This window comes from Oryza sativa, chromosome 12 (assembly GCF_034140825.1).
Source record: "Oryza sativa Japonica Group chromosome 12, ASM3414082v1".
In the NCBI taxonomy this organism is placed as follows: Eukaryota; Viridiplantae; Streptophyta; class Magnoliopsida; order Poales; family Poaceae; genus Oryza; species Oryza sativa.
In genome coordinates, this window is record NC_089046.1 from 19,238,927 (window position 1) to 19,253,547 (window position 14,621).

The following is a 14,621-nucleotide window of genomic DNA, read 5'->3' on the forward strand; positions in this document are numbered from 1 at the left end:
TATTTGTAATTAGACTTAGTATGTAATTATTGACTACGGAAGTGGTGCGACAAGTAGCAATTGACTATTGTAGTCTTAATTAGACTTAGCATATACGCACGAAACACTTAGCATACATGACTATTTTAGTCTTAGCATGTAATATTATTTGAATATATATATAAGATTACTTTATTTGTAATTAGACTTAGTATATAATTATTGACTACGGAAGTGGTGCGACAAGTAGCAATTGACTATTGTAGTCTTAATTAGACTTAGCATATACGCACGAAACACTTAGCATACATGACTATTTTAGTCTTAGCATGTAATATTATTTGAATATATATATAAGATTACTTTATTTGTAATTAGACTTAGTATATAATTATTGACTACGGAAGTGGTGCGACAAGTAGCAATTGACTATTGTAGTCTTAATTACACTTAGCATATACGCACGAAACACTTAGCAGACATGACTATTGTAGTCTTAGCATGTAATATTATTTGAGTTTTAATATAAGATTACTTTATTTGAGATTAGACTTAGTATATAATTATTTACTACGGAAATGGTGCGACAAGTAGCAATTGACTATTGTTGTCTTAATTAGACTTAGCATATATGCACGAAACACTTAGCATACATGACTATTTTAGTCTTAGCATGTAATATTATTTGAGTTTTAATATAAGATTACTTTATTTGTAATTAGACTTAGTATATAATTATTTACTAGCTAGGGTTGTATAATATACGTCACCTAGACTTAGCTTATATCACGATTTGTAATTAGACTTAGCACGTAAGTTTGTGTAGGGTTCTAATGTACGACATTTACACTTAGCATACATGACTTAGATTGTTAAAACATAAATGTCTCGTGACTTAGCAGATGTTTCTTGTATCAACAGATGGCTGACCGCGATGAGGAACAGATATTGTACGATACAATCGCGGAGGGAAGCAGCCAGTACTGGAATGAAGAAGAGGGGAACGAGGATCCAAACCAGTACTTGAACGAGGAAGGGAACGTGGAGAGGGATGCGGAGGGGAACCAGCAGGGGCACGTGGAAAGGGATGTGGAGGGGAACCAGGAGGAGGAGGCTAGTGGTAGTCAACCCTCCGTTGGACAGAAGAGGGCACGCGGGCAACGAGGTGCAGCGAAGAAGCTTGAGGGTCGGCACATCATAACGGAAGTGGAAGAAGATGGACGTCCTAGTGCCCCGGCCGAAGCCGCCAAGAACTATGTACGTCACAGCGGTTGGGTTGTGCGGGATAACGTGCCTGTCAGTACGGTGTACTGGCGAAGAACAAGGGCACGAGGAGATCATGAGAGCTTTGTCCCAGATTCGGAGAAAGAGATGCTGTGGACCACAATGCTCGAGACATTCACCCTTCCTGCGGGTACAGAGGACAAAGTGAAAAGGTGGACTCTGAAGAAAATGGCAGAACAGTTTCAGAGCTTCAAGGGAGATCTGTACAAGAAGTATATACTGAAGGGGCAGACACCGAACTTCGACACATTCCCAAAGCTAAGGGATCACTGGGACGAGTTCGTTGCATATAAGACAGGTGAACAAGGGCAGGCGATGATGGAAAGAAACAAAGAAAATGCCGCCAAGAAGAAGTACCATCACCACTTGGGGTCAGGAGGCTATAGCGTCGCGATGCCGAAGTGGGAGGAGATGGAGGCTAGCTTGATTGAGAGGGGTATCGAACCGGCAACAGCCAATTGGCCGGAACGATCGAAGTTCTGGTACTATGCTCACGGTGGAACGCTCAACCCAGCTGATGGCTCACTGGTATTCGGCGTTCAGATACGAGAGGCTGCGCAACGACTAACAGATGCAGTGGAAGCCTCCTCTCAGGGCACGTTCCGACCCGACAGAGATAGGGACGAGCTGACACTCGCCCTGCAGACTCCAGAGCATCCAGGACGAACACGAGGGAAAGGGGTGATTCCTTGGAAGATTGGTTTCAAGGAGGACATCCACACGTACAGGAGTCGGATGAGGAGCAAGAGAGATACCGAGGCGAAGATTGCAGACCTAGAGTTCCGGGTATCGAGCTACGAACTCAACATGCAAGAGGAGGTGGCAAGGAAGGTTGATGAACGCATGGCCGCACATCGGTCCCATGATCCCCAGCCGACCATTCCTCCTGCAATGGTGAGCCCGTCAGGAAACCGTAGCAGCTGCGCCTCAACGGGGCAGGTAGGATCGCAGAGCATGGACGCCATGCAAACACAGGACGAATCGACCTGTCCCGTTGATGACATCACTCAGCGGACACCATGTGAGCTGCATATTCCTTTCAAGAACTTATCAATAAAGGTAAGATTTAGCCATTCCGCTAGTTCCTGCTTATATATGTTGATTACTAATAAATAATCTCTCACAACATGAAGGTGGCGTCGGGCATGGCCATCCCAACGGACCCTTCAGGTACTTACCACTGCAGGCCGATTCCAGCAGGATACTCGAAGGTCGAAGTTGAGTTGGTCGAAGGCGCGTACGAGGACCTCGAGCTGGATTACACTGGAGGAGACGGTGAGACGCATCTACGAGACACAAGCCATGCCATTATTCTATGGCGCAGGCGGTACATCATCCTCCCTGGGCGACAAGCGGCGTCTCGTGCACCATCTCCTCCGGCTCCGCCATCTCCTCCTCATGATCCTGCACCGTCTCCTCCTCATGCTCCGCCAGCACCGTCTCCACCTCAGGCTCCAGCATCGACTCCTCCTCAGGATCCTGCACCGACTCCTCCTCGTGCTCCTACACCTACTCCCCCGCAAGCTCCTCTTCCGGCACCTTCAAAGTCAAGGGCCCCCCCAGCTGCACCGCCTGCCCACACAAGGGCAACGAAGAAGGCGAAAGTTGACGCCGCCAAGAACAAGGACCCGGGGTACGATTGCACGCAAGAGGAGCTTGACGCTTACGTTGCATCAGAAGTCAAGAGACAATTCAAGCCTCGAAGTCCAGAAAAGAAGATTCCTATAGACCCCAGTGTCAGGAACTTCTTCAGGGGTATGTCTGCATCTGTCAAGGAGGCCATCAAGCTATCGGACTATGAGCGAACGCTGAAGAAAGCATCTTCTGGAAAGTCCAAACCAGTCCCTCAGCTTGGAGAGCAACCAAAACAGGAGATCGAGCCGTTGGTTACCGGTAAAGAAATGACGATAGAACAATTTATTACTGACACCGGTCTAACTACGGATCAATTGCTAGGAGTCGCACCAATCGAAAAGGCGGAAGTGAAATACATGTACGAACTCGGTAAACCGCTTGTCAAGCCTGAGCTGCTGCAGTCCCTACCCACACAAATGTACAAGTTCCATCAGCTGTACATGGAGATGAGCGCCGCCGGTAGAGAGATGATCGGAGCGAGGATCAGGGACACGGACTTCTTGCAAGGAGATGACATTCTCTGGATCAATTTCAAGGGAATCTACGAACTATACCAGCTGGACGCCCTCGACGTCTCTATTATGAGTTGCTGGATTTTGTAAGTATATCGTTCGGTTAGATTTCTTACTATACGTCTCCTTTAATAAATTAGGTCCTTGTATATAAGTAGACTATAGAAAATAATATACTCCCTTTTATCGTTGTAGAATGGAGATTCAAAGGGCCCGACGGCGGAGGGTTTTCGATACTGGATTCATCGACCCTCGGAGAGTAAACGTCGCAATGCTCGACCAATATCCACAAGAAACAGAGGACAATCTCGTCCATCTCCTGAAGGCGCAGCATTACAAGACGTTCATACTGTTGCCATACAACACAGAGTTAGTTTAATTTTACTGTCTTCCTACATACCAAATTTCATTCCCGTACGAACTTGCTAAGTGTTTCATATGTAATGCATCCCACGCACATTGCAGATTCCACTGGGTGCTTTTACTCTTCGACCTGGAGGCCTGCACCGTCAACGTATATGACTCAATGGATAAAAAAGAGTCTACGTTTGACAAGGTTTTCGAACTTATAGACAGGTACCGTCATAAGTTCCTTTGTTAATTAAGAAAATCTTGTTATGTTAATTGCTACTACGAATCATAGCTTTAAACTCCATGTAGGGCTTGGTATCGGTTCTGTCATTTGGTCCGCGGCAAATGGAGAGAAAGACTTAGGCGGAAGTTCAAATTTCCTGTGAGTACACATGCTCTATATTTATATTTCTCCGATTCAAATACATACAAGTGTATATTAATTAGATCTCTCGTTGTTTGTCATTTATTTGTAGTGCGCAAAGCAAAAGCAGGGAAATAACTTGTGCGGCTATTACGTGTGCGAGTATTGCCACTGCCTTGCAAACCAAATCATCACCACAAGAGAGCTCGATGTACGTACAAATAAATTCAAAATTTCATTACGTAGCGATTTCTTGTTTAATTACTAATCAATTTCATACATTCATATAGTTTATTCACATGAGGGATAACCTGACCACACACAAGGAATTTATCACGGCGGTTCAAGAACAACTCATGGGATTCATCAACGAAGAAATCCTTAATCCCAAGGGTGAATTCTACTACGACGGAAACACAATTCACCGGTCCTTAGCTTCTGAGCTAGCAGCGAGTACTACTACGTCGAAATGATAGCTAGCTAGCTAGGACATATAATGGATTGTAATTAATACATGACTACATATGTTTCTATATGCATGTGTACACATTTTCTATAATGTAAATATATTTTGGTCATATATATATATCTATATACATATGCATTAATTTGCATAACATATATATGTGTATAAATACATATATATTATGCATGTATATACATATAATATAATATAATATATATATATATATACATATATATATATGTATGCATATATATGTATTGAAACATATATATGCATGGTTTATATATATATATATATATATAAACTATATATATATATAAACCATGCAGCAACAGGGCCATGCAAAAAAAAAAAAGGTCAGCTCGATCTTTAGTCCCGGTTGGTGGTTGAGCCATCTTTAGTCCCGGTTGGTGTTACCAACCGGGACTAAAGACCGATCTTTACTCCCGGTTATTTCACCCGGGACTAAAGATAGCGATCTTTAGTCCCGGATTGGTACTCCCGGTTTGGAAACCGGGACTAAAGGGGGGTTACGAACCGGGACTACAAAGGGTTTCTCCACCAGTGGTCTTATGTCCATTCCTATTGGGTGCCTGGTCAGATATGTTTTTGTTTAAATACATAATACAGGCAAAGTAAGTGTAACTTAACTGGTTATATTTTTTGTGGTGAAACCAATTTACCCAGATTTAAATATTATATTTGATATAGGTACTCGTATTTATGGCTATCTATTCATTCAGTAGTTGGTGACAAGGCCACCAACATGTATAGACGGCCAAATGGACTGCCGGGCCTTGCATGGCCCAGGCATGACTAGGTCCGAGCCGAGGTCAGTTTGGCCAGCCCAGCCCGACCTACATGCCAGGCCGAGCCCGCCCACGGGTTGCACAAACAGCCCAAGCACAACCCAATAAGACTCAGGCCGTGCTGGGCCGGCCCGAAGGCAAGATAGCCCATCGTGCTCCTCCATAGAATAAGTCTAATTTTCATCCATCATCTCTTTGGGCTGTCTTATATGGCTAGAATAAGTCCATATTGCATCTCTTTTCTTTGGGTTCTACCTTATATTACTGGAATAAATCTGTTTTGTATCCCTCAAGTATTTTTTTTTTGACTGTGCCGTGCTGAGCCGGCCCACAGTGCCAAGGCATCAGCGAGGTACGGGCCAACTATAGAGCCAGGCCAGCACAAGCCCGACATCAATCGTGCTGCGCCGTGCTTGCGCTGGGCCAAATGGCCGTGTCGTGGGCTGGGCCGTTGGGTCTCGGCCTTATAGCTAGCTATATCGATAGCAAGATATTCTTGTTGACTTTATCAATTTTAAGATATACCGCCCCAATTTTTTGGAGATGCTCATAGAGTTAAGCATAGATATGCACTTTCATGGGTGAGTATGTGCGCATTGTAAATATCTATGTTTGTTCCGTGTTTCAAAAAAAAATACAGAAAATCAACATAGCATAACGGCATAACGTTTACTACGATGAAAATAGAAATCACACAGATAGAAACATTCGCAGAAATTAAACAAGAAGATCTACTATGAGAAGTAGATCAAAAGAGAAAAATAAATAAGGTTTTGGAAGCATACATGCATATAAGGAAATTAATAAAAGCCTGAAATCACGAAAGATTACAAGATGCCACCTAATAAACCTCGTGCAAGAGACAAAAGTGTCTTAGATGCCACTAATTATTTCTTGACGTACGATAGAATAAAACAGACAAAAGCTTGATAGATTGTGGATTTGTGGTAGGCGGCCGTCCTGAAGATGGCTTCCTCCACGAAATGCATGTTGAAGAAGTAATTTTGCGTCTACGCCGTGTCATGGTGTAGATCGACAACATGTTTGAATTGCCAAAGAAATTAAGGGCGGTGAAGGAAAAAGCAGGCTGAATTAAGGAAGCAGTCATCAAATTGATTGGAGTAGCGAGTAGCGACTGTCGTGTTGATGTTGGTACCTTGAGTTTTGGTAGCATCCATCAAATTGAGATGGCTGCAGTAGGCTTGTCGATCTCCATCTCCATGGTGACCTCCCAGGTGGGATTCTTGGAGTGATTTGATACGATTTGCTTGATGTTTTCTTCTGTAGCCTTAAATTCTGAATCATCTTTACCGCAGCAGACGGTGGCGTGGAATTGCCGGAGCGAAGAGAGGTTGCTGATGCCGGTAAGCTTGGGCTTCTTCGCCTGCTTGAAGTGGAGATCAAGCTTCAGAAGCTGGGCCATGGCTCCGTCTCCGAAGTCGAACCCCAGGCCGCCGTCCTGGCACTTGAACCAGAACACCTGGAGGCACTGGAATCCCACGTTGGTGATGACCACCGTCTGATCCGCCTCCAGCGGAGACGATCTTGTGCTCAACTTGAGGTAGAAGAGGGAAGGCATGGTGCAGAGCACGCCGACGTCGCTCTTCCTTAGCTCGGCTATGGAGATCTCGAGGTGGGAGAGGGATTCGTGAGGGGCCATCTTGGGCGGCGCCTTGGGGAAGTAGTAGTGCTCGCTCCTCATGGTGAATTTCTGCAGGCGACGCGGCAGTGCCCACTTCTCCACGAGCTGATCCAGCGCCGCGCGCGTCTTGCCCTCGCCGACGACGTCCAGGAGGAGCGACTCGACGCCGCATTTCTCGATCCGCTCGAGGGAGGCGGCGAGCTTGGCGTCGTCGGGAGCAGCGGCGGCCACGGCGTGCTGGTGCTGGTCGCCCGTGGCGTCGAAAAACAAACTCACGCCAAGCTTCCTCAGCTTGGTCAGGCCCACCACCAGATTAGTCATGCGGTCCAGCGAGGCCGCATCGGTGACGCTCACCATAGACAGCTCCTGCAGGTGCAGCAAGCTGTGCATCCCCTCCCCGACGGCGAGGCGACGGGCGAGCAGGCACGCCAGCTTGCTACACCGCCGGGCGATCGCCTCTGGAAGCTCCTTGACGGCGGTCTCCCTCACATCCAGGGCTTCCAAGTTCTGGAGCTCCTTCCACTTCTCTGGGAGCTTTGTGACGAACTTGCCGCCGAGCCCAAGGTACTTGAGGAAGAAGAGCCTCTCGAGACCTTGTACATCTTCATCTTTCAGCCCCTTGGCGTCTTTGAAGTCGAGCACTCGCAGCAGCTGCAAGTAGACGATGCTCGATTTCATGGGCTCGGCGAGGACGCCGAACACCGTCAGCGAACGGACCTGAGACAGGCCTCCGGTGCTCTCGTCGTCGTCGATGCAGTTGAGGGAGGCCCGCCGGACGATGTCACGTGGCTTGCAACGCAGCACCATGTCCGAGGTGACGAAGTTCTCCTCGGCAGCGACAGACGCGATGAACTCGAGGACCACGTCGTGCACCTTCACCTTCACGACGTCCCCCGCCTCCACCGGCTGGATCAGCTGTCGGTTGACGAGCTCGTTGAAGTAGCTCTCGGCCGTCTCCCATAACGTGACCTGCTCCTGCTTTAGGACTGGGATGAACCTTTCGGCTATCCACCTCCATATCAGCCGGTTCTTCTCCACCGTTTCATCCTCCGGCCGGAAGATGCTCAGATACAGCAAGCAAGTTCTCACGGGTAAAGAGAGATCAGAGTAACAGATGCGTAGTATCCTCCTCATCCCTTGCAACGTCGGGTGTTTCTCCAGTGCTTTCTTGATGCTTTTATTGTCCTCAGGGCAGCCTGGCGATTTCCTGTTCAGCATACCGGCAATGACGATCATCGCTAGTGGCATGCCGCCGCATATGTTCCAAACATCATGGAAAACCCCTTCTTCCAGGTCAGTCTCAGAAGAGTAAATTTTCTTAGGAGACTGCAGTCTGCCGAGAAACAGTTGCTTGGAGTCAGTCTTGCTAAGATGCTTCATCGGATAGGTGAAATCCGTGGGGCGGACGGAACACGATTTCGCTACATCGCTGATACGTGTCGTGGCCACTATTCTACTTCCAGGAGTATTCTCGGGTAGAGCGTATTTGATGTCCTTCCAAGCAGATATACTCCATATATCGTCAATGGTGATAAAGTACCTGAGATATATATATATATATATATATATATATATATATACACATAATTTTTTTTCTCTTGTCAGTATAAGTAGTTCATGTGCTCACTTTACCGTTATGAAACACGTCTACACTGTATATATGGAAACCAATTTTGCTTCTAGGCATTCTTCTTATTGGTGAGGCTTAAAAAGTCGATCTAACAATATATAGTCACTTTCTATTTTATTTATGCATAATATTGAAATGGTACGAGATGAAATAATATACAGTCACTTTCTTTTTATAATTTCGCATATATGTTTGAATGACACGCAAAGGTTCGTAAATAAAACTTAGAAGAATATACATTTTACGAGTGAAGTAGACAACATACGTCTTAAATTCTAATTGTGATTTAATCATAAATAACACAATAGTGCAAATAGATAAAAAAAATTGAACGTATGATTTAAAAATTAGTTGTGACGATTTAAAATATATTTTTACAAATAATACATAATTTAGAAGTTGTGGTTATTTAAATTTTATTACTGTTGTAAATATTTCCATAAAGAGAATAAGGGAGAAAAGGTAATCAAGAGGAGGTACGTGTGTGCCTGAAGGAATCATTTCGCACGAGCGGTTATTACTATTGATATTATAAATATTAAAGTTTTAAACATTTGTTAAATACATAACTATGTTAAAAGTTTAATAACCAAACAATTTATTTTATTTGTACTTCTAAAAATCAAAATTAATAATTAATTAATATAATATGTCCTAATATTTCTTCCGTTACTTTCTATTGCATTTAAATAATTTTTCAAATCAAAATTAATGAGTACTATCTCTTTGGGCTCATGTTAGTATGTTATATAACTTAATTAATAAATTTGGAAATAAGAATTGTCGAGTTGTACTCGGTCTCTCCTTTCATGATACAAAAATTCCTAAATTGGAATTAATAAATATTGATTTGTACTTGTTTTGTAGTCTAGATTATAAGTTTCATGATATATTAATTCCTAAATTGTAATTAATAATTATTGAGTTGTACTCAGTTCAAAATCTCAATTATAGTTTTTCATATGGTCTAATAGTTCTAAAATGCGCAATTAATGAATATAGAGTTGTCCTCGGTTTAGTTTCTCAATTATAGAATTTTCATGATTAAATGATTTTGAAATTGATAATTATTGAGTTGCATTTGGTTAGAAGTTGGCCCTTTTTAATTATGGTAGAGTCATTATATATCATATGAATCTATTCGAGAGGTCAGCTCAAATCATGATGTTGGAGAAAAATAATACTAGTATTTATCATAGTGGGAGAGGTTGAAGGAAGACTCCCGTAATTCTTAGATTGCTATATACATCAGCACGTAGATGGAGTTTTTTTATAGTTTTTAGAAAAATAAAAGAAAATAAATATAATCTAACGACTTATATTAGAATACTGGCCCAGCATATTTTAGTGAAAATCAAGAGTTACATATTTTGCTTTTTTTTGTCATAATTTCTAATATTTGTTTGTGCCACTTGGCAGTATAGGAGCGTATGTAGAGTGGCATGTAGTGGTTTAGGATCGTTCATAGGAAACTTAATAGACTTTTAGTATATAATAGATTTGAGAATGTATTCTAATTTCTTGAAGACATGTCTCCTCGTATATTTTTTTTTCTAAATTCAATGCAAATAGTTATAATTTCTTGGAAAAGAATTGACAACATAGAGTAGAGTCACATCTAGCGCTTCACCAAAAGTCAAGTTTAAATTTGACCTATATATCAAGAAAAAAAAGGACAAATTCTGGTATAAATAATAACACTATTGTGCATAGCATACTATCTTTTTTAGATCTTAATGCTGTATGATTGTGGTCAAATTTTTTGAGAAAATTTCATAACTTTTTGGATGAGTTTTTGACAAACGAGGGGACATCATATGAGGGATAAAAAAGTTTCCTGTAAATTTTGGATAAAACAGTTCAGACTTTAACGGTAAATAATTAATTTTCTATTGAGTAGAGGCATTCTTTATGTCTGTAAATCATACGAGTGCCTAAAAGATGCCTCTATAGGATACATTTAGCAAATAATTTTAAAATATTCTAAAGATGGTGCCGCTTGGAAAAATTATTCTAAGCGATATTAAAATGCCTATAAAAAGTGTCTAGAGTATGGAACTCTAAAAGAGTGCCTCGGCTTAAGTTTTTTTTTTTTTTCGGTAGTGACTTATATATCCATATCAATGAGGGTAAACAATGAAGTAGTTTTCTTAAAAGAAATGCAATAGCAGAACTTTTTTTTTGTTTTATAAAGGAAGAAAATGTCGTATTTATGAGTTGTTGCATATTATTCTAATTTTGAAAAAAAAAAGAAATGATTGGTAGATAAGAAAATTAATCAGTCAATTAACAAATATTAAAAATACAAAAGAAAGTTGGAAGTGCATTATAAGAACTCAAGCATGTATAAATTTGTTTCTTACATGCCCTCAAAACAGTGTTTGAATTAATTTTTTTAAAAAAAGTATGACATCAGGTATTGTAATGTCATCTTTGACTCCACGAAAGGTAACTATAAATTCCATCTATGCATGGAGAAAATTATAGATTGCACTGCACTTATCCTTTTGTGTAGAGTGATAGACAAGTCACTATTTTAAGTGTGGCAGGGAAAAAAATGTATTCATGTGCACTTGTGTACGTTTTGGAATACTTTCCCATGGTTGGAGATGTTCAGAAAGGCTCTACTGAAAAGAACACATATATGTCATCAATATGGGTTCATTCAAAACAGACGAAGACGGAAACAGTATGTACCTCTTTTTGTCGAGGAACTCCCTGATCTTGCCGACTACTGTGGGTTCATCCATCTGTTGCTCAGTGTCATCCCCTTGCGGCTGCAGGGGGTTGAGCTGGCGGAGCATGTTGAGCAGAACCGTCGGAATATGCGGGTTCTGGCCGACAGTGACGAATGCACAAGAGACAAATTCGCCGTGGATCTTTCGGTACACCTCCTTGGCGAGCGTGGTCTTGCCAAGGCCACCGCCTCCGACGATGGACACCACCTTGAAGTGCTGCTGCTCGCCGCCGCCAGGCCTCAGTTCGCGGACGAGCTCCTCCATAGGCTCATCCAGTCCAACCAGCCTACGGCTAACACCGTACAGAAGCTGAGGGTCGACGGTGACGTTGCTGGGGCGGAGGTCGTCGGTGACGTCGTCCACGACAGGGGCGCTCTGGAGCATGTACCTGGTCCGCCTTTGGCTGGCATCCTCGACGCGGTCCTTGAGCTCCTTTATCAGCTCAGCGAGCTTCCTCCGCCGGTTGTTCCGGCTGAAGATGCGTGACCCCTTCGTCTCCGCAGCCACCAGAGGGTGGCTGTCGATCCAGTCATCGGTGTCGTAGCCCACTTCCCGCACCTGCCTCATCCACTCCTTCACCTGCAGGTCAGTGTCGTCCTGCGTGGCGAACTTGAGCATTACAGCTTCCATGGATGCGAGCTCGGCCCTGAGGGACTTCAAGTCGTTCTTCAGGTCCTTGAACCTCGGCTGTTCCATGCTCTCGATGAGCTTGGACAGCAAAGGGACCATGACACCCATCGACGCGCTCACAGGTCCTTCCATAATCTCAGACAAAGTGCTACTCTCAACTCAAATGGCACCAAGCTACGCTAGCTGATAATAAAACTACTGGCCGTGTCTTGGCCGACGAAAGAAGGTCGAGAATGGCCGGAAGCTCAGGAGGAAGATGCGTGATGCACCTCTTTTAAAATACAACGACTAGATGCGTTGTTGCCAGCTGCGCCAATTAAGTCCAGCGGCAGACACTTAGGCTGTGTTTAGATCCAGGATGAAAAGTTTTGGTATGTCACATCAGATATACGGACACATATTTAAAGTATTAAACGTAGACTAATGACAAAACAAATTATAGATTCTACCTGTAAACTGCAAGACAAATTCATTAAGCCTAATTAATCTGTCATTAGCAAATGTTTACTGTAGCACGACATTGTCAAATCATGGAGCAAGTTTTATTTTTAGTCTATATTTAATACTCCATACATGTATCTAAACATTCGATGTGACAGGATAAAAAGTTTCTGCATTGGAACTAAACAGGGCCTTAACAATCTACAATCTTTGTCATCCCATACGTACACAGGGGGTCGATGTATAGCATTTGCACCGACGATCCATCCATATATGTTACTCCCTCGGTATCTAAATATTTAATATTTAAAGCCGTTGATTTTTTTAAATATGTTTAACTGTTTATCTTATTTAAAAACTTTTGTGAAACATGTAAAACTATATATATACATAAAAGTATATATTTAACAATGAATCAAATGATAGGAAAAGAATTAATAATTACTTAAATTTTTTCAATAAGACAAATGATCAAATATGTTTAAAAAAATCAATGGCGTCAAATATTTAGAGACATAGGGGTATATCTGTTCATCTCCATACGAAATTTGAGCGATTTGAAATAAAAAAAGATCCCGGCCATCATCACCGTTGATTACGCAGATGTTGTCATATATATAGTGACTATAAACTTAATCGTACTCAACTAAAATGGTGGCCAATGTATTTGTGCGGCTAGATTTAATATTGTATAATAGATTCAGCTTAGACTTTTTTTCTTAGATAATGAGATTCAGCTTAGACTTAAATATGTTATAATCTATCTATCTATCTATCTATCTAACTATCTATTATCTATCTATTATATTATTAAAGGAATACAAAAAGGAGCCTCCACGTTCGCTCTCATGGTCTAGAAATTCCCACATTAATCGGAGAAAAGAAAAATCAGAGTTCATATAGAAATACAATTTAGAAATAGCCTCCACGTTCGCTCTCATGGTCTAGAAATTCCCACATTAATCGGAGAAAAGTAAAATCAGAGTTCATATAGAAATACAATTTAAAAATAGCTGAAATTCGGAATTAAAAAATAAGAAATATTAGAAGAGGAGACTAGAGTCCATATAGAAATACAATTTAGAAATAGCTGAAATTCGGAATTAGAAAATAAGGAATATTAGAAGAGGAGACTAGAGTCAATATAGAAATACAATTAGGAAATAATAGAAATTCGGAATTAAAAATAAGGAATATTAGAAGTAGAGTACAGAGTCCATATAGGAATTTAAAACTAACTAAAATTTGGAATAAACGTAGAGTTTAGAGTTCGTATAAAATACAATTGATAAATAACTAAAATTCGAAATTAAGAAAAACATGGGAAGGAGAGTTTAAAGTCAATATAGAAATACAATTTAGAAGTAACTGAAATATGAAATTAAAAATTGAGTTTAGAGTCCACATAGAAATACAATTAGAAATAAAAAAATCAGAATTAAAAAAAATATATTAAAAGATGAGTCTAGAGTCCATATAGGAATATATATAATTTACAAATAACTAAAATTTGATTTTAAAAATAATTAATAACTAACACGTATATAAAATATAATATGAATATTAATTAGTAGTTTCGTAAAGTTATTGCAAAATTTAAAATTTTGTTGTCATTTTAATATATTTGAATAATATAATGAGAAAATATATATGCTATTATATGAGAGAAAATATAATGATGCTAGCCGCGCAATCTGCGCGGATATTATATTATTAAAGGAATAGAAAAAGGTGCCTCCACGTTCGCTCTCATGGCTTAGAAATTCTCACATTAATCAGAGAAAAAGAAAAAATATAGTCCATATAGAAATACAATTTAGAAATAGCTGAAATTCGAAATTAAAAAATAAGGAATATTAGAAGAGGAGACTAGAGTCCATATAGAAATACAATTTAGAAATAGTTCAAATTCGGAATTAAAAAATAAGGAATATTAGAAGAGGACACTAGAGTCCATATAGAAATACAATTAGAAAATAACTGAAATTCGGAATTAAAAATATGGAATATTAGAAGTAGAGTATAGAGTCCATATAGAAATACAATTAAGAAAAAAAATTAGAAATTCGGAATTAAAAAATAAGGAATATTAGAAGTAGATTATAGAGTCCATATAGGAATTTAAAACTAACTAAAATTC

At 40.9% G+C, this 14,621-nt stretch overlaps 2 protein-coding genes across 2 annotated transcripts; one reads left to right on the forward strand and one right to left on the reverse strand.

Moving 5' to 3' along the window:
* Positions 1-1,123: 1,123 nt before the first annotated feature.
* Positions 1,124-3,792, forward strand: LOC136354682 (uncharacterized). Its single transcript, XM_066306203.1, has 2 exons — positions 1,124-3,496; positions 3,606-3,792. Exons 1-2 carry the CDS (start codon positions 2,391-2,393, stop codon positions 3,787-3,789), a joined length of 1,290 nt encoding a protein of 429 aa, XP_066162300.1. The 5' UTR covers positions 1,124-2,390; the 3' UTR covers positions 3,790-3,792.
* Positions 3,793-5,990: 2,198 nt separating this feature from the next.
* LOC4352255 (disease resistance protein Pik-2-like) lies at positions 5,991-12,281 on the reverse strand. The gene is made up of 2 exons (XM_015763528.3): positions 11,370-12,281; positions 5,991-8,582 (listed from the first exon to the last, which is right to left on the reverse strand). The coding sequence occupies exons 1-2, from the start codon at positions 12,170-12,172 to the stop codon at positions 6,578-6,580; spliced, it is 2,808 nt and encodes a 935-aa protein (XP_015619014.1). The 5' UTR covers positions 12,173-12,281; the 3' UTR covers positions 5,991-6,577.
* Positions 12,282-14,621: the final 2,340 nt, after the last annotated feature.

Coding starts and splice junctions, on each gene's coding strand:
- LOC136354682 (XM_066306203.1), top strand. CDS start 2,391: ATGAAGGTGGCGTCGGGCATGGCCATCCCAACGGACCCTTCAGGTACT. Junction 3,497..3,605: donor ATTATGAGTTGCTGGATTTT/GTAAGTATATCG, acceptor TTATCGTTGTAG/AATGGAGATTCAAAGGGCCC.
- LOC4352255 (XM_015763528.3), bottom strand. CDS start 12,172: ATGGAAGGACCTGTGAGCGCGTCGATGGGTGTCATGGTCCCTTTGCTG. Junction 8,583..11,369: donor GAGTTCCTCGACAAAAAGAG/GTACATACTGTT, acceptor TATATATCTCAG/GTACTTTATCACCATTGACG.